We start from the raw sequence: 20,050 nt of genomic DNA on the forward strand, positions 1-20,050 counted from the left end.
CTTTAATGTAGCTTGCGCTCACTGTTGTAAGTAGAAGCAGCTCTGGGCGGATGACGTATGAGGTCAGCTTTGCGCATGCGCCGCTCAGAAGTGATGAACGCGGAAGTGCAGCGGAGAGATCAAAACAAAACACCGGCCACTTATTAGAAGTACAAAACGAGGATTTGTAAAGAAGAATGTCGGAGGATTTCGATATAAGCCAAGAGGAGACTGGTTTTCCTTTGCTAAAGTAAGGAAACTTTGCTTCCAAGGGTGAAAGTTTAAAAATAACATCTACGTCAATTTTTGTGTGTATAATGATGAAAGTTTGCTCATCTTTGTTGGTGTTGCCAAGTTTCTGAAGATTTAGTGGCAATGGAATTTACGATTGGTTTACTGTATTGTGGAAAGATGTGGTGTTTGAATTCTTTGCCAATGATCACATGCAAACCATTTTATGCAATAAACTTGATGTTGTGGCATGCTACATTGCATATTCATAAATCAAGGCTTTCTAATAGGGGTATTTTGTGTGAAGAGCCAGCTGTTTCAGATTGTATACCAATACAAAAACATCATATATCAGTCGGACAAAATAACCCCAGCTTTTTTTTTTTTACAAAAGCAATGAAAGTTTATTTGTAAAACATCATGCATTTATATAGTTTCATAAACATTTTATGTAACGATTAATGCATTACCTTATACACAGGTATGTCTGGATTTCCTTTCATTATTATAGTGTAGGACAATGCACTGTTGTTGCTGTTGAGGTATTTTGTCACATTAAAATGTAGTGTTTTTCCCTTTCATGTTATACAAATACAGATTGTTGCAAAACAATACATTTGTGAGAAACTGACCTTACATACAATATAATAAATGTAATTAAAAAATAACACTTCAGGTCAGCAAACTACAGAATTTAAAGTCATTCACAGCAATACATCGAAAGTGTCCTCTTTCAATTTGTAGAAGAAAGACTATAATTTGTAGTGGAAGTGCATGCAATTACTAGGAATATTCACTGTAACATGATGTTTAACATGCATGAACATAAGCAACAGAACAAAAATAAGACAAAATAAATACACATTTATATGAAAAAAATCGTTCACAGCATTCAATAACGTCAATATACTTCAACATCCCTCTTATATGTTTTTCACAATAACCTAAATTCACCCAAGATGCCACTGAGCTACAACTAGAAGGTGCTTTTCCATACAAAACTCTTCTCCATTGACATTCAAAAGATGTAAATCAGGAACGTTAGATAAGTACTAGTGGCTCCCAAGGAAGTCCTGGTGGAATCCGTCAGTAAAGGGACTGTTCTCAAATAACACTCTTCCCTTTGCTTCATTAGAATGATGAAGTGAGTCAATTAATTGAGGCAGTCCTTATGAAATGACAGGAATTCCTACATGTTCCTCTTCAGAGAACTGTGTCGTGGCCTCCTGGATGGCCAGCTGTAGTGCAGCCCCAGCTGGGAGTTTACAGTACCCACTTTCTGAAATGTTCTCCACCTGTAGGTAAACTCCGGGCTTCTGCAAAGCCACTCCGTGAAGATGAGAGAAGAGCAAGGGTAGGTCTTTAGTCAAGGTGTATCTTGAAGCAAGACCAAGTGCCGAGGGGATATCAGACTCTTGTGAGTACTCAAAAGTGGCCACCATGTATTTGGAGAGGTCTCGACCTAACGCTTTGGCACGGCACAACTCCTCTCCGATCATGGAAACCATTGCCAAAGCAGTGTTCTCTAATGGTTCCTCATCCTCAGACTGCTGCTTCTGATTCTGAAGGAGACCTTGTGAGCAGATGACCAACACAAAGACAAATAACACTCTTCCCTTTGCTTCATTAGAATGATGAAGTGAGTCAATTAATTGAGGCAGTCCTTATGAAATGACAGGAATTCCTACATGTTCCTCTTCAGAGAACTGTGCCGTGGCCTCCTGGATGGCCAGCTGTAGTGCAGCCCCAGCTGGGAGTTTACAGTACCCACTTTCTGAAATGTTCTCCACCTGTAGGTAAACTCCGGGCTTCTGCAAAGCCACTCCGTGAAGATGAGAGAAGAGCAAGGGTAGGTCTTTAGTCAAGGTGTATCTTGAAGCAAGACCAAGTGCCGAGGGGATATCAGACTCTTGTGAGTACTCAAAAGTGGCCACCATGTATTTGGAGAGGTCTCGACCTAACGCTTTGGCACGGCACAACTCCTCTCCGATCATGGAAACCATTGCCAAAGCAGTGTTCTCTAATGGTTCCTCATCCTCAGACTGCTGCTTCTGATTCTGAAGGAGACCTTGTGAGCAGATGACCAACACAAAGTCACACTCGTTCAATCTCCTGCAATGCCACCCCATACTGCCCTCCTCCATAATACTCAAGGCCTCCCATAAGTCCAAATGCACCTAAACAGAAAAAGAAGAATTAAAGGGTTCGTTCACCCAAAAATTTAAATTCTGTCATTAATTACTCACCCTCGTGTTGCTCGAAACCCGTAAGACCTTCGTTCATCTTTGGAACACAATTTAAGATATTTTATATGAAATCTGAGGGCTCTCTGACCCTCCCATAGACAGCAAGGTAACTACCACGTTCAAGGTCCAGAAAAGTACCAAGATGATCGACAAAGCAGTCCGTGTGACATCAGTGGTTCAACTGTAAAGTTACGAAGCTACGAGAATACATTTTTGCAAAATGTACAAAAATAAGGACTTTATTCCACATTTTCATCTCTACTGCGTCACTTTGGACACGCGTTCATGACAGTACCATGACACGAGCGTGTGGCGAGGGTCAGAGAGCCCTCAGATTTCATATAAAATATCTTAAATTGTGTTCCGAAGATGAACAGAGGTCTTACGGGTTTTCGAACAACACAAGGGTGAGTAATTAATGACAGAATTTAAATTTTTGGGTGAACTAACCCTTTAACAAGAAATGTAAATAACCTTGTATAGACACCATTTTTAATGGATTCCATTAATTCAATTTTTTTATGTGTAAATTCTATTTATTTCTATCATTTGTAAAACTATCTTATTTATTTTTTAATTGAGATGCTGATAGACAAAACAACAAAATAGAATTTTAATACTGTTAATAATATTGTAATACCATATTGTAATACCAAAAAAAAAAAAAAAGTAAAATATCCACTTTCTCCTTATATATTCAAAATAATGCGTGATATATCACTGTTTTCAAGAGCGTGCAGAAGATACATATCTATTAATTCATAAAATGTCTATTAATCTTAAACAAATGTAATTTAGCATTTCATGACCTTAAAATAAGCAACACCATGTTTTGTCTGATTTAATCTTGATGCACTTACTTGGGTACCCATGTGCTTTTGCAAAAACGCAGCCAGTTGAAGCACGACTCTGACGTGGGCAGGACCATCATTACTTGAATAGCAAATCAGGAGGCGAGGGGGGCAGGTGGCTCTGTCCAGCAAAACGCACTGTCCTTCATCCAGTTTTTTGTCATAGTACTGTTCAATGATCTCTGACAAATAGGAAAAAACAACCCAATTCCCCATTAGTACAAAACAACACGGACATTTTAGTGGAAAAACACCTCATAAACATTTATAGCCCTAATCTGGAAACACTTTAGTATAGGGACCAATTCTAACTATTTACTAGTTGCTAATTAGCATGCCTATTATTAACATATTGGCTGTTTATTAGTACTTATAAAGCATATTCTGCATGACCATATTCTACATCCCTAATCCTACCCAATACTTAAACTTAACAACTACCTTTCTAACTGTTAATAAGCAGCAAATTAGGAGTTTATTGAGGCAAAAGTCATAGTTAATGGGATGTTAATAGCGAGAATTGAACATTAAAATAAAGCGTGACCCAAAATCTTCAATAAAGGGTAGAAAACAAAATTCCAAAGAACTGTTGCTTAACAGTTTTGGCGATGACCAGTTTGATGTATAATTATAAAACTCGAACCTGGTCTCATTTTGGTCTGGACCATTTTCTTTTTGAGTCTTTTCTTGTAGACAACAATGAAGGTGAGCAGTGCGGTAGCAGCAAGCAGGATTCCCACGGACAAGAGCACCATTAGTGAAGAGCTCTCTGTGAAGCGTGAGATTGGCGGCTCTGATCGTGAGAGGAGAAAAATACCAAAACAATTATGACACAGGGTTTTTCATTGAAGTAAGTTTCAGTGGGTGTTGTCGCTTTAAAAGCTGCCTGGCATGTTTCTCCACAAGCAGATATTGTACTTGCTGAAAGCAGTGTATGTAAGAGATTTTTTCCTCTTTGTCATTGAACATGCCTTTATCGGTTTACACTACACTCTTAAAAATAAAGGTGCTTAAAAGGTTCTTCACAGCGATACCATTGAAGAACCATTTCTGGTTCCACAAAGAACCATTCATTCAAATCCATTCAATCTCTTTCTTACCTTTTTATAATCTGAAGAACCTTCTTTCACCACTAAGAACATTTTTTGAAACAGAAAGGTTCTTCAGATGTTAAAGGTTCTTTATGGAACCATTTAGACAAAAAGGTTCTTCTATGGCATCGTGAAGCACCTTTATTTTTAAGAGCGTAAATGTGATTTTTTTTTATTGCTGGTTCAACATACCTTCAGAACTATGTTTTACTACAACAATGAATGTTTTCCTGACTGCATCCACAACATCTGCAGCAATCTGGAGAGAAAAAGTACAAGAAACTACTCAACATGTAATAAATAAAGTCATAAATTGCTGTTGTAAAAAAAACAGCTGGAAGTTGTATATTTAGAAAATGAAAGCAAAAACTGCACAACTACTTATTTGCAGAAGCCTATTGGCACAGAGTTTTCTGTTTGTCTGAATGGTTGCGCCTGAATGAGAGATAAAATTACATAACTTACGATTTAATAACAGGGTAAACTAAAGCAAAATGAAGACTCACCTCGCAGGTGTAGTTCGTACCCACTTGGAGATTCTGCAATCGGTACGTGTGATGTGTCTTATTGAGACTGAAATCCTAGAAGAACATGATTTAATAATTAACATGTAAGCATTTCTTTTATTTTAATTATACACTCACATTACACTTCAGCAAATAACAACAACATCTGCGTTACAGATATTGTTCAAACGTATATATTGTTAACAAAACCTACTGGTTTGATGCTTGTGTAATTCCGCAGGCCGCCTCCGAAACATGATGAAAAATACTGACGCACTTTGAAGTTCTCAGGTGCAAGGTTAAAGGTCACATAAACGTCCCGGCTCTCCTGGTGGACCTCAACGTATCTGGGATACCAGTCTATAATGATTGATAGAGCATACATGAATGCGCACATCTGGTGCCAAGAACAACAAACACCCAGAAGATGTATGATAACAACAACACTTACCTTTCTTACACTCTTCGAGACCATTTTTTTCAGGACATGCTGAAAACACACAAGAAGAATTTGACAGGTTTATTACAACGCAAGCTTTGACAACTGATTCCCTAAGCATGCAGTGGCAGGTTGTCAACATCGGTAATAGCTTGCAGGGTTTGTTTTTTTAACTTACTGCGTGTAAAAAACTGTTTCCTCTGATAGAACTGATCCCACCGCTCAGGAATGGGCAGTGCCATGACAGTCACAGCATACTCGCTATCCAAAGACAGATGCGTGAAGGGATCTGAGTGATACAACACCTGTGGAAATATGACTTCAGACTTCAGTAATTGGACACATGCAATTGAAAGCCATAAAGAAAAAAACAGGACTCACACTAAATTGCTAACCATTTAAAAGATATAGGATGTAGGGCTGTCGATTTTATGCATTAATTTGGTCAAATGAATTTTGGAAAAATGATTAACATTTAAAGCACCACCAGCCCAGATCCATGTTTCAGTTTTATATATATATATATATAAACTAATTTATTTTGATTAATATAATGACAGACAGACAGACAGACGTTTTGTGTCTTTATTACCGTATTGGCTCGGGTTCCATGACACAGTAACGGCATCATAGGTTGGTTCTTCACTGGCTTCAAATTCAATCTGAATATTGCGCGGTGCGTGAACATAATGTTGGCAAACCTCTGGGGTTTCCTGACCTAGAAAAGAGTGACAAGGCCAAGGCACACAACCTGGCCAATGAGAGGAGTTACTACATAGTAACACTAAATGTGCTGTTGTTGTCTTAATGAGCTATTTATTTTCACACCTAGTGAAATCCCTTGTACTTTTATATGGTTTGGGGAAAATCTTTAAGTGTAAATCTCCATTAAAAGTGTAAATTATATTATAAGTGTAAATTAAATGATGTTATTTTACATGGCTTTTTACAACACTACTTGCAATATTGTAGATGCTTGTATCTATAACACAAATACAACAATTTCACAGTCACGTGTAATTTAGTACAGCTTATGTAGATTGACAATGAGGTACGATGTTGAAAACTAGAAGACTTGGAGATGATGTTGTCATAGTTAAAAACAGTCAAAAACATCGGACAGGCTCTTTAACGAACATAAGACATAAAAAAAATCATAATGAGCTCTTCTTGGAAAGCAGCTGAAAAGAACAAACATATTTATTCAAATTCTAGCTTGGCTCGAGAAAATCAAGATATGAAAGTGATTCCCAGAACTGCTGCAAATGATTATACGGCACAACAGCTTGTTTTATTTAGTGAAATTATCGGAACAACTGGAGGTACAAGTCCAACAGAGAGAGTAACGATCTAACATCACGCAACCAGTGTATGACTGCTTCATTCGTTTTTAGACAACACGTGTGTGCGGTCACAAACAATTCTAAATAAATGGACAAATACAAGTCATCCTTTTGGTATATTTCAACACTGATTGCTGTGAAAGAAAATGTAAACATGTTTCTCCAAATGTTTTCATTTAGTGATGCAGTGTATGTAATTCATTAGTAAATGTGTGACATGACCTTGTGAACTGCTTCGTACAAAAGGCCAGATTTCTTGCTTCCAACTTTTTTATTTAAATTCTTATGCTGATCATGTAATAGCAATTTAAAAAACCAGAGCGGACTTTGATGTACATCTTTGTAAGCGTTTAAACATACAAATACTATGATTCGTGCTATAATCATCAAACTAAATAAGGCTGAAAGATACTATAAAAAACCCTCACATGATCTTCATGATCTGAAGAAACCAGAAAAACAGGTACAGAAGACAGGCTTATAAATCTTCAAGAAGCATGACAAATGAGTAAAAGGAAGAATGACTGTTAGGAATTAAATATATTTATAACAGGAATATATATATATAGATATTTTTATATATAGTTTCTTTTTTTACGTAAAAAAAGAAACAAAATACTTATTCTGACCTGCACTGATATATATATAAAAAAACGTGTACATACTAAATTGTACTGTATTTTCAAAGACTAAAATGTGTAAAACCTGGAGGTTTGAGGTACAGTGGCAAAGGCTGATAAAGATATATAATTATATTTACAATTACAATTAATTTGTTTTAGGGCCACACTGTGATCCTTATATATCCAGCTAATCATTCTGGTTCTAAATATGCTTGACAAGATTTTTTTTTTTTGTATATAAACTATAGTTACATTGAATAGCATTTTAATAGTTGTCTTCTGTAAAACATGGTAAAACATTTAAGTCTTTTTTTTTAAGTATGAAAAAAGGTGTATTAAACTTTCTTTTTGATTCCAACAAAAACAAAAAACATCTAGTGTGCGCACTATAATATTTACATAGTATTGTTTTGGATTTTCATAATATTGCCTTATGAATCTAACATTAATGCTTTGCGGGACTGATAAAACAGCACCATATATTCCTTACATGTTGATACAGTAAGCTGGAAGTCAAAATATGAAGTCTTACCCGGCGGATGCATTCAAGCGTGCCGTTCTGAGGTCTGTAATGCATTTGTTCACCATGGGCCCCAAGGAACAAATTGACCAGCAGGAGCAGATCCAGGGTCAGTGTGGGTGGCCACATCCCGCTACCGTCACCTGTCTGAAGAACCCAGTGCAGCTGTGTCCTCGAAGCAGATAAGCTGTCTCAGGTCTCGTGAAGAACTAAAGATCAGTTGAGTGAAAGCGGAAGGGGTGGAACGGTGGGGGAGGAGGTAGGCAAAGGGTTGGGAGTGAAAACAACAGCAGCTGAGGGAGTGCAGCTCCTCAGCACCACTTTTCCCGCATGAGACTAGACAAACGAAGAAACACAAAGAGCTTTGGAAAAATAAGCCAAGAAACATTGTGTTTGAGTTCTCAGGCTGAAACTTCAGTCAGTGAGCTGAGGGGGGGAAAAAAACATGTCGCTGATTGTCCAAGGTTTGTGGCATCGAAGCTTTGAAAGACTTGAAAGAGCTGTTCAACATATCCTGGAGCACAAATGCTGATTTTCTACAAGAATTTGATCCAATTTCACATTCACCTGCCCTAAAAACATAACATATTACAAACAAGTAGGTCTCTTCCTGTCAATTTGGGTGGTTCTTGTCCAAAAACGTGGATCAGACTTTATGCTGATAGTCAAAAATCACCTTACCTCATCCTTCTCAACTGTGGCATCGTTCACCAGCCGAATATCATCATGCACATCAAAACTGAAAAGGGGCCCTGAGGAGAACCAGGAAAGCCTAATTTCAGTACCATAAACAGAGATACAACACAAAAAGTAGCAGGCTTATGTTAAATTTAATAACTGTTATCCTAAAAACATCAGAGCAGAGTCATGTGTGAAAACAAAAGCCACATGGGAGCCTGTCAAACCAAATGTGGAGGATAAAGTAGGAACTTACCACTTTTGCCTCTTGCTTTAGTCACAATGAAATCATAGAAACTGTGATGCTGGAAGAAAAGCAGGTTTTTAGTCAATGAGAGACGTTTTCTAAAAGGACAAATGAACTATAATCTGTGATTTACTACCGCTTGTCTTTGTGATCAGTTAAACACTTAATAAAATGCCCTTAAACCGTTGTAAAGCAGGTTGCGTCGTAAAAAAAAAAGTGTAGTTGTGCTTGTCACAAATTCTGAAAATGTGATGCACAAGCGCTGCGCATGGTAAACAATGACGTGTCTTCCAATGATTTAGGAGTGACTCAACTGGTCTTACATAAGAGAAGATTTAGAAGAATAAACATTGAAGCACTTGAAGATCTGATCCTTTAAAAGCATTAGTTTTGTTGTGGAAACTTTACTCACATGTGGGATTATCAAATCCTCTTTAATATACATTAGATGCTCCACTCCTGCTGACCTGCAGGACACAAAACAGACTCTGATATTACCTCATAGTTCAAAATTAAAAGCACTTCAATTCAACACCAGCTACGTGACACGAACAGCACACTTGAAAATTAAATATGACATGCTTTCTGCATGCATTTGAAATTCAAGGAAACCAAATTAGACCGAGCACACATTCAAAATTAACTCACTGTAAGTTACACTGCATTTTAACTAGAGCATGTCCCTCTTTAATGAATTTACACAAAGGCGATTAACACCTCCATCAATTTAAAATAAATAATATCTGTCTGATTACACAGAATTTGTCTTTTTGTCTGGCATTTATATGCAACATTTTATCGTGTTTTTAAGCGATTTTAGGAAAGATTTGAGGAAACTCTGAAATGGACTAGCTGGACTAACTCTTGTGTATTAAAACTAATAAAGTGTTTTAATAGCAGGTGGAAATGAATGTGTTTACCTCAGCTCACTGAAGTCTTTTCTCAAAACTTCCAGGGCTCTTTGGAGAAACTGTTGAATTGTGCTGCCTTTCTTCATCTACACAAACACACACAAAATGTATATTAAATGTTAACATTTTAATAATACAGCACATGCATTAGAACATGTTTGTCCAATTTGCACACGCAACATAGTAACAACAATGTAAATCATTTTGGGTGTGGCTTGTAGTTAGAACATTTGATAACCTGCATTTACCTTGACAGTTTTTCGATGCCCTGAGCCATCCCAGTAGCTGAAAGTGATTTCAATTTCTTCACCTAAAAAGAGCCGAAGAACAGGTTTGTAGGATGCTTCTTTTGGTTGGTGGTTGCATGAGGATTTATGAGCTACTTCATAACTAGACAAGTCTAAATTAAATTAGGAATGATTCTATAGATTCAGTTGCACCCTTGGCCAGGTTCACTGATATCAAACAAAAGATAATATCCATAACAACTGCATATCTTACTTTTGATCTTCTCTTGTTTTCTTTCCCACTCCTGCCTGAGTTCCTCTCTTAAACGATTTTCTTCTTCCTGAAACACATTTTACGCAGTAAGTTTTTGGTACGTTTTCCCAAAATCAACTGTATTTTTCAAATGCTTATAACTACTAAATACAACTTTTGCCAATTTTTAGGAGTTCACGAATATATAGTCATGGACTGCAAGCATCAAAACCTGTGGGGGATTTAAAACTAAAAACTCTTCAAATGTCTTTAACAAAAAAAAAAACTGAATTGACAGCATGATGTGATTACAAAAATAAATTAATTCAACATTTTTATTTTTGAGGCAGTTGATACACACACATACATGGTGTGATCATAACTGTCAAGATCATCAAATCACTTTTTTTTTAAATATCCAGTGTATGTTTAACTTTTGAAAACAATCCAAAGCTCATTGACAAATCATTGGCACATATACGACATGCATAGAGGTCTTATACCCACAGTACAAATGCAAACAAAAGCTTCGCGACGAATTACAGGTAATCTGTCAGACCTAAGGATCTTGCTATTCACCACACCTCAGTGGAAATTGCCTGGAAATGAGCCAAACAATGCAAACAAACAATCACACCAGCAAAACTACAATTCTTGTGGCGGTTAACACTGGTACACGGCTTTGTGATAAAGCTCAGAATGATGTCTCAATGTGTGCTGACACCTGAGCAACGTCTCTGCAAAAACAGCATACTTTTATTTGATGTATAGCCCAGAGGAGGCTCGTGTTAAACCAACAGTCTTGTATAACTGCATTCAGATCCTTAAAAAGAGGTCTTTAGGACAATCACTCTACACTCTTTGACACGGAGAGCAAATACAATTATTTTAGAGTGTTTTTTTGCTTCTCTAATCTATTTGTTGAATATAAAGTAGGTATACATGTGTTAACAGAGTCTCAAGAGCAGGATATTTACCTCTCTGTCCCTATCTGGCAGGAAACTGGTGTCCACATCTGGGTTCTTCCCTAGTTTTTTCTTCTTTGCAGGTATGCCTGTTATAAAAAATATAAATATATAATAAAAAAAAAGACTTAAAATTACTTCATATGTGTTGATTCTGCCATGGAATAACTAATAAAGCACTTTTACATGTTGGCTGCACCACTTTAAAATACTGGTTAGGAATTAAGAATCTAAGAGTCATTAGCAGTGCTGAATATGCAGGCCTTTTCGCAATGTTTGTGCTGGTTTTAGGGTAAACTAAGCAGGATGCATTTAAACATGGTAGGGACCATGGACGTCTGCACTTATTGATAGCTTACTGAAACATTTATTTGACATTTTAACAGTTTTGTAGACAGCTGTTCCACTTCCGTGGAAAACTGCAAAGTAAAATGTCATACAAATCTCCTCCTCAGTTTCCTCTTCCTCCTCTTCTTCCGCGCCTTCATCTGGATTGAAGGATAAACTGGCAATCTTCCTTTTCTGCTCTTCCTTTCTTTTCTTCTCCTTCTGTTTCTCAAGCTTCCTACAAGAACAGACCAAATATGAAGCTTTAAGATCAAACTTTATACAGATTTGAAAGGAAAAATAAACAAAAAAGCAGGATGCAGGCAAGATTTCATGCAAGAATATTCAACAACCTAGTCTTAATCTTAAAAGGCAGTTAAGTTACTTAATCTGATCTGACATAATATTTATCTGGGCAGGGCTGAGGCTGAGAATTAAATACAAAAAAAAATTAATACAGCTTATAAAGACCAGCAGAAGATTGGGTCTGCCCAATTTCAAGCATAATTACTGTACTAGGCGTGTGCAGCTACATGGCTAAAGGAAAACACAGACAAGCTGGCTGAACATAGAGAAATCTGTCAACAGCACCTGACTTCACTACATTTTGTAGATTCCCACAGTGACAATATTGCAATAGGTAATTGGATGAGAGCTACTTCAAAAATATGTAATAAGGTATGGTCACTGTTGAAATTCGTACTTCTGCTATATCCAGTAGAAATACAAAAATATACATTTTTACTTGCAAAATTTGCCACAGGTTTTAAAAAGTGCTAAAACTATGGGCTTAACTTTATATAGCAATTAATTAGCAAAGACCATTTTAGCAAAAAGCATAGTTCAAATGAATGAAAACAGCTTACAGCTGTAGCTCTTTTGACTGCTCCTTCTTGGCAAGCTGTTTCTCTCGTTCTTTGACCAGAGCTTCCTGCTTCGCTTTCATGTCATTCAGTGTCACCAGACCTGCGGAGAACAACAACATCCTTCACTCATAATATAGGGTTAATTTGGCTATTTTTCCCCAGTCATCATCTCAAAGACAAAAAAGAGTCCCAATTTACAAGAATTCCCCCTACAATTTAAGCTTATTGGCTTAAATTAAATAAATCCACAGGAGGATGTGCGTTATGACTAGGGTTGCCAAATTCAGACGGGACATTTAATACAATTAAAGCATGCTGCAGTGTTATGACAATCTAACGATAATCAAATGACAGCTCTAGTCATAACAAGAATGTCTAACATTTTCTGATCAACTACAAGCAGCCTCACTGAGATAGATAAACCCGCTACAGAAGCAGATCCGTAGTAAGTCATTGCATTTCTAATATTCACTTACCAACAGTGCTGGACTTGAGCTCTTGCTCCACAGCATCATAATGAGCTGAGAACTTTTTATCAATGTTGGACTTCACCATATTGTCCTGGAAAGGAAACGGTTAAGGTCAGTTAATGGGGATGTTGTTATACATAAAGTATAAGCTAGAGTGACTTGGGCTGTATATGAAGATTGTTGTAATGATGCTTTATAAAAGCACTCAAATCATCAGAAATCATTGCATAAAGCTTACAGATCAGCAGTTGACATACAGTAGAACCAAAACTATAAATAATCATAAATTACTGTGTATACTACTCGGGGCGGCCATATATATATATATTTGTGAACACATATGACTACAATTTTACAAGCACATGATTTTACTATAGTCTTTATTTATTTATTGGAGAAATGTGTGCATATTTATACTCAGTGTTGACGTATCTTCTACATGCACTTTTTAAAAATGTTATTTTAAAGAAGAATCCAAAAGTTATATTAGCCATGGTAAGGAGGAGCCAGTCATGTTTTAACATATATGACCTTAATTCTTATACTACACTAATAAAGTCATCATAACGTGGCATCATATCATAAAATGGACTTCATGCTGTCTAGAATGGGCAAGAGAAATAATCGTGTTATGGGTTAAACCATCTATATACTAAACTTGACATGGCATTACACTTTTGAGGGAAACGTGCAGCTATTTGTAGCAGGAATGTGGTCAGAACGGGTTGAATAGCCAGTGTGTTTATATGTTGTTATTCTGGCTCACTTGCCTCTGCTATCTTCTGTTTGAGCTGCTCGAGCTGTTCTCGCTCTCTTTCTCTCTTCTTCATGAGCTGCATCGCTCTCCCCGCTTCACTTGCCGCTCCTTTATACTGCGCCATTGCAGCTCTTTTACAAGATATTTAGAAAAGAAATAAAAACGCTCAAAAAAAAATGCGAAATACCTCCTGAATTCAGTCAATAAACAAACGAAAAACTTCTCGACTGAAGCAGGCGGTTGTGGGTAATTACCATAATACTGCTTCCGGTTGCTGCGCGAAATAACTGCATTCCAAAGTAAAAGTCTTCCCAGTCGCTTGCCTAAAATAAATATTGCATTACTATGGTTTTATGATTATGGCATTTCAAACATATCTTCATTTTTAATGTGCAAATCACTTACAAATAGTAGATTTATTTATTTGACATTAAAAAAATCAGCATTACGTTTACAAACACAAGAGGTATATTTCCTGAAATATGTGTTAAGTAATCGTTTTATGACTATTTTATGAAATTAAACTATTGAATTATTGAATTAAGTTTGTCCTCAGATAAACTTCCAGGGGACTTTTACTGAACAAAGGCCCTTTGGTAGTGAGACTCGAGCGACTCTGAAATCGATTCGCATCCCTGGATTGAGTGAGAGGTGATTTGGATGGAGATGAAGGCGGTGGTGTTCTGTACCGGGCTTATGCTTCTATTTGCGTGGCTTTCTCCAAGCCAAGCCCTTTATTTCCATATCGGAGAGACGGAGAAGAAATGTTTTATTGAAGAAATACCCGACGAAACCATGGTGATCGGTACGTCCATTGTCAAATCGGCTCTCTGCGATCGGTTAGCTTTGTCGGCTAGTTGATTCATCCATCTGGATCATATACCAGTAGTGTAATTCATCGTTTGTCTTATTTAAAACACTTAACATGAAGACAGCTGATGTCAAATCTGATTTAAGTTTGGATGTGCTTATCTGCGTCCATCTGTCCAAATAAAGGAGGGCTTTTAGTAGATCAGCATGATCAAGGATGTGGCAGGTGCAGCATCCTGCTTGGGTTCCTGAGATACAGGTGCAACCAGTTCCATCCCGCCAGCAGCTTCAGCCTGCATTTACCGTTTGCTTGTAGTAATCAGAAATACCAGTTATGTTGACAGGAGACAGTGCATGTGCATTTGTGCTATAATATACTTACTGTGTACTGCAATAATGATCAGATTAATGTTATTCTAATAAATATGTTTGTACATTTTTAAAGGATTAATTCACTCACATCACTCCAGTCCATCAATTAATGACTTGTGAAGTGAAAATAATTTTATTTTTAACCTATTCCTTTAATGATGCTGGTAACATACAGTGTTGGCCTTTATTTGTGTCTTTTTAGGGAGATACAGAACACAGCTGTGGGACAAACAGGCGGGCTCTTTTCTCCCATCCACCCCTGGTTTAGGCATGCATGTGGAAATCAAAGATCCTGATGCCAAGGTAGCCTGTCTATTTTATACAAACTTTCTATTACTCCTTTCTATTACTCAACAAACTGTAATTTGTAGTATAACAGTTAATAGGGTTATATTTGGCAATAATATATTTGGATACCAATACACTTCTGTGAAGTTGTTTTCACATTCTCTCTGTTTCTCAGATCATCCTGTCCCGTCAGTACGGCTCAGATGGCCGTTTCACCTTCACGTCCCACACACCAGGAGAGCATCAAATCTGCCTCCACTCCAACTCCAGCAAGATGGCGCTGTTTGCTGGGGGGAAACTGGTATGACTAAAAACCATGAAAGTGCAAATACTCGTTTCTTCAATAACTCGTGTATTAAATAAATTCAATCTAATTTATTGAGATGCACCTGTAGATGTAGAAAACTCAAAAAGTGTCATAGTTGCAGTCCAAAACATTCATCAGACATTTTTGAGTAATATGCTGTGTAATATGTAGTCTCTATATTTACTAAATTACATCAGATTTCAAATGTAGTGATATTTTGGTTTTTTATATATATATATATATATATATATATATATAGCTATTTTATATTTCAGTTTTATTTTAATTTGTTTACATTTGAATAATTTTTTGCTTTTGTCATTTTTTTAAAATTTCTATTTGACGTTAATTTATTTTTATTTCAGTATTAGTTTTAGTAATTCAACTTAAACCTAAGGCAACATTTCTCTTCTAATATTTATATTTTATTTTATTTCAGCTTTAGTTCAATGAAGGTTTGGTTAACAATCAAATATATTCTTAATATGGATTTTTTTTTTTTTACGTTTTTGAAATTACTTATATATCAGTATAGTAATTTTATAGATGATTAAAAAAACCTATTACAATATCTAGTTCAATATAATACAGTAAGCCTGTAAGTGAACATAAACATGTGAAATCATGCTGTCCTACAGAGAGTCCATTTGGACATTCAGGTTGGTGAACACACCAACAACTACCCGGAGATCGCAGCCAAAGACAAACTGACCGAGCTGCAGCTGAGGGTCCGACAGCTCCTGGACCAGGTGGAACAGATCCAGAAAGAGCAGAACTACCAGCGGGTGAGTTTCAGCTGCAGAAACATGTTTTAGGTTACGGTACAGTGAGGTGCTGTTGGCTGACCCACCAACTTAACCATTTAATCTGCGCAATTGCTGAAAGCAGGTACCTGTTCAGGATGTTTAACATTTTTGGCATCTGTCTTGTCAATATTAGTACTGTATCTAGTGGGGTTTTTCTAGGTAACTAAATCTAAGACCATAAAAACGTTTCATTACTTGAAATAGAATATACAAGGAATAAAAATTCCCAAGGCAACATTTCTTATTTTCATTTAGTTTAACTTGATGTACTAAAACAATTCAAACTACAACTGAAATAAAAATTAATATAAACTATATAGGGATATATACAAATGTATATATTTACAATACAAATGTATATATATCTAACTAATAAAAAACTGCAGAATTACTAACTTTAAATACTATTACCATGAAAAGTGAAAATATAAACCGAGGCCATAAAAAACATTTTTATTTAAAATAGAATAAAATAAAATATAAACATTTCTTATTTACGTTTACTTTAACCTGATATGCTAAAATTGAAATAAAATGTAATAAAGCTATATAGAAATAAATAAACTGAAACTAATAAAAATTACTAAAACTTAAATGAAAATGTAAGTAGAAAATATAAACCAAGACTATACAAAATTGTTACTTGAAATATAATAAATATTAAATAAAATAAACATTTATTTTCATTTAGTTTGACTATGTACTAAAATAAAATCTGAAATAAGTTGCTAAAAACAAAGACATAATTTACTAAACAGAAATGGTAACAACAGCAAAATTACTAAAATAATAATGTGAAAATATTAAAATAGTTACAAATGAACTAATACAAGTATTTCAATGTTACTTAAATAACACTGCCATCTAGTTCTCGGTGTTATATCGTCCAGCATCTGTATGGGATTCTGTATTGCACTCAGTGTTTTTTGTTTTTTCCCATAGTACCGTGAGGAGCGTTTCCGTATGACGAGCGAGAGCACAAACCAGCGGGTTCTGTGGTGGTCTATCGCTCAGACCATCATCCTCATCATCACAGGAATCTGGCAAATGAGACATCTCAAGAGCTTCTTTGAGGCCAAAAAGCTGGTGTGAAGATCAGACGGCATCACAGAGACAATAACTCAAGTAACATTCATTGCCATTATGGTTTTCAAGCATGGAAATACTCAGTGCTTCATTTCCATTTTTTCTTTTTAAATTCAATTCGGTACAACTTTATCTTGAACAGATCAATTCAGACACAATGAGCTTAAACAGGCAGAATATTAACAACAACCCTTAATTCTGCTGTATGACTGATAACCCTTTATCATACATGTCTAGCATCTAGAACATTGTTCATTTGACTAAAATGTGTGATAGGAAAATGTTATGCTTTTAAAGTGGTGATCATTATGGGTGCATGGAAACTACTGTTGATTTTAAGGTTATTACTGATAAATGTGAAGAATCAAGCCAGCTAATCATTTCAGCATTTTTCAACATTTTTAATATGTATTTATTGAGGTATTTTTCAAATTTGTGGCTTTGTTTTCATATTCTGTCTGTCTCGGGCTCTCAAATAGGTTTGATGTTCATGATTTTGAGGGGAAATGATTCAAGCTAATTGACTATAGCTTGCATAGTAGCTGTTAAGACCAACAAAAATACATATTTTAAGAATTTCTTAATTGTTTTACAAAATATGATTTTTGTTGTTGTTCTCAATGTTCTGTTTCATGCTTTATTTATTAACTGCATTGACCACATTTAAACATACAGGAATGTCTGTAATGAAAACTTTAGGTTTTCTGGGTTCTTCAATTTCAAGAATATATGTTGTTTGTAGGATCTTTGGAAAATTTTGTACTGGCTTCTTACAAGTACCAATTTATAAAAATGCTGGTTTGCATGATGCACAAATCCTCCATATAATGAGGCAATTTGAAGGTTATTTCTAGGCTAACACAGCTGTATTCTCAAGTGTAATTCAAGCTTTGTAATAAACTGTTCATCAGTGTGCATGCAGATACTTAACTGTACACTTGGTACTCAGTCGTTACATTGTTTGACACATCATTCATAAACACTGTCTTAGTTTCTGTCTATTTTAGTTGTTGTTTCTTTGAATTAAATGTGTTTTAAATTTACAGATGCACTCTGTCTTCATGAATGAGCAGCATAATGTACTTAATTTACAATAATATATATATATTTTTAATTGTTATATATAAATATACTACCATTCAAAACTTTGGGGTCAGTAAAGATTTAAAAAAAAAAAAAAAAAAAAAGAAGATTAAAACAGATTAATACTTTTATTCCCCAAGGATATATTTAATTGATCAAAGTGACAGAACTTTTTTGACGTCAACATGAAACATTAGCATATTGCCCGCCCACTTGTTGGTCTGAATGAAAATGCAAATTCATTCTCTGCCACTAGGTGCAGGCTTTTTGGTAAAAACAGCGGTTTCCCCGGTAACGCTGTACACAAAGCAGCACTGTGCTCACAAACACCGCTTTATCAGGCATTACAGGCATGATGAAATGAAATCGACCAATCACCGCAGATTAACGTCACGCAAAGGAGTGGTTTGGAAAAATGAATTGTTGAGCGAATCGTTTGGGAGTCGTTGAGGAAGTAAGGTAAAATTAAGAGCATATTATAAGACCATGAAAGTGTTTTTTGACCTTGCATGCATGTCAACCTGTTGTTGGGGACTCCCAAAACCAAAATATGAACCTTTCACAACCCATAATAGGGTGAAACTATTTTCAACATTGGTAATAATACAAAATGTTTCTTGAGGACGAAATCAGCATATTAGAATGATTTCTGCCAGGCCATTAGAGGAACAAATTACATTTTGAAACGTATTAAAATAGAAAAGATTGTAAAATTGTAATAATATTACACGATTCCTGTAATTTTTCTAGGAATGCCACTAACGACTATTTTTATTTTGATTAATCTATCGACTAATCTAAACGATTAATTTCCCACAAAAAAAATCAACAATTTTACTTAAGAATATTTTATTAAACTAATTTTATTAAACCAAATTAAATCCAAATTTCTATGAAACCCTTTTTTTAAAGCAAAAGTAAAGTGCAATAGAGTGCAAGAAGCAAGTGTCCATCTCATAGTCCAAATCACTGAAATGCAAGTTCAGTATTATAGTGCAAGAATGACAACATATCCACGTGTTCTAGTCTACTAATAATACAATTACAATCAAAAAACACTTTTTAAAGGACTATTTACCATAAAAGTAAAACTTTTTTTTTTTTATAAATAAAATCAATTAATTTGAGATGCTTTTGATTATTTAAATGTAATGGAACCATTCAAATGGAATCCAGAAAATAATGGAAACAGAATTTGGTAAAGATAAAACTGTAAAACTCAATTCATTACACAGGCTTTTTGATTAATAAAATTTTATTTAACCATTAAAACAGAGTATAGAAAAATGAAAATGGAAACTGTAATTAAAAGAATATGTGGACATCAAAAACGTGTAAACTCAAGAGGGTTTGAGCTTTTATTTTGAAACCGCAATGTATTCTCCTGAGTTTACGTAGATTTAGAAATGATTTACTTTACAAATCTGATGAAATGGCGCACGTTGCGTTCCCAGATGAACGTTATAATAATCCCAAACGCACAACAACATGCAGAGATGGAGTTTGAGACGCTCCACACACATGTAAATGATAACAGTTCCTGTGGAACTACTGTGAACGGAGTGCGACGCACGTACTTAACCTACACGCATGTAAATCATTAAAGCGCATATACTGTATTAGAGCTGCATCGCATATAAATATTTAATTAAATCGTAGCGTTTGTGAATTCACAATTATGCTTAATTATGATTTTTAAATGGGTTTAATATATCATGCAGCCTTGGGAAACATCTAAATGTGATTTATGGATTATTGTCCGTGAAAT

The 20,050-nt window shown here is 35.5% G+C and overlaps 3 protein-coding genes across 3 annotated transcripts; 1 reads left to right on the forward strand and 2 right to left on the reverse strand.

Moving 5' to 3' along the window:
- Window positions 1-1,379: 1,379 nt before the first annotated feature.
- Window positions 1,380-5,971, reverse strand: LOC107594033 (interleukin-17 receptor D-like). The gene is made up of 10 exons (XM_016283962.1): window positions 5,936-5,971; window positions 5,522-5,648; window positions 5,356-5,394; window positions 5,119-5,264; window positions 4,905-4,979; window positions 4,591-4,657; window positions 3,951-4,100; window positions 3,317-3,489; window positions 2,279-2,387; window positions 1,380-1,783 (listed from the first exon to the last, which is right to left on the reverse strand). The coding sequence occupies exons 1-10, from the start codon at window positions 5,969-5,971 to the stop codon at window positions 1,380-1,382; spliced, it is 1,326 nt and encodes a 441-aa protein (XP_016139448.1).
- A 2,074-nt stretch (window positions 5,972-8,045) lies between these two features.
- Window positions 8,046-13,813, reverse strand: LOC107594034 (protein FAM50A-like). Its single transcript, XM_016283963.1, has 12 exons — window positions 13,544-13,813; window positions 12,780-12,864; window positions 12,304-12,403; window positions 11,551-11,675; window positions 11,123-11,199; window positions 10,167-10,233; window positions 9,914-9,975; window positions 9,675-9,751; window positions 9,167-9,221; window positions 8,764-8,812; window positions 8,511-8,581; window positions 8,046-8,165 (listed from the first exon to the last, which is right to left on the reverse strand). The coding sequence occupies exons 1-12, from the start codon at window positions 13,652-13,654 to the stop codon at window positions 8,046-8,048; spliced, it is 999 nt and encodes a 332-aa protein (XP_016139449.1). The 5' UTR covers window positions 13,655-13,813.
- Window positions 13,814-14,132: 319 nt separating this feature from the next.
- On the forward strand, window positions 14,133-18,213 carry LOC107594055 (transmembrane emp24 domain-containing protein 4-like). Its single transcript, XM_016283985.1, has 5 exons — window positions 14,133-14,335; window positions 14,915-15,015; window positions 15,176-15,301; window positions 15,946-16,092; window positions 17,056-18,213. Exons 1-5 carry the CDS (start codon window positions 14,191-14,193, stop codon window positions 17,203-17,205), a joined length of 669 nt encoding a protein of 222 aa, XP_016139471.1. The 5' UTR covers window positions 14,133-14,190; the 3' UTR covers window positions 17,206-18,213.
- The last annotated feature ends 1,837 nt before the right edge of the window (window positions 18,214-20,050 follow it).

The sequence above is a fragment of the Sinocyclocheilus grahami genome, unplaced genomic scaffold, assembly GCF_001515645.1.
Source record: "Sinocyclocheilus grahami isolate Dianchi unplaced genomic scaffold, SAMN03320097.WGS_v1.1 scaffold178.1, whole genome shotgun sequence".
NCBI classification, from domain to species: domain Eukaryota; kingdom Metazoa; phylum Chordata; class Actinopteri; order Cypriniformes; family Cyprinidae; genus Sinocyclocheilus; species Sinocyclocheilus grahami.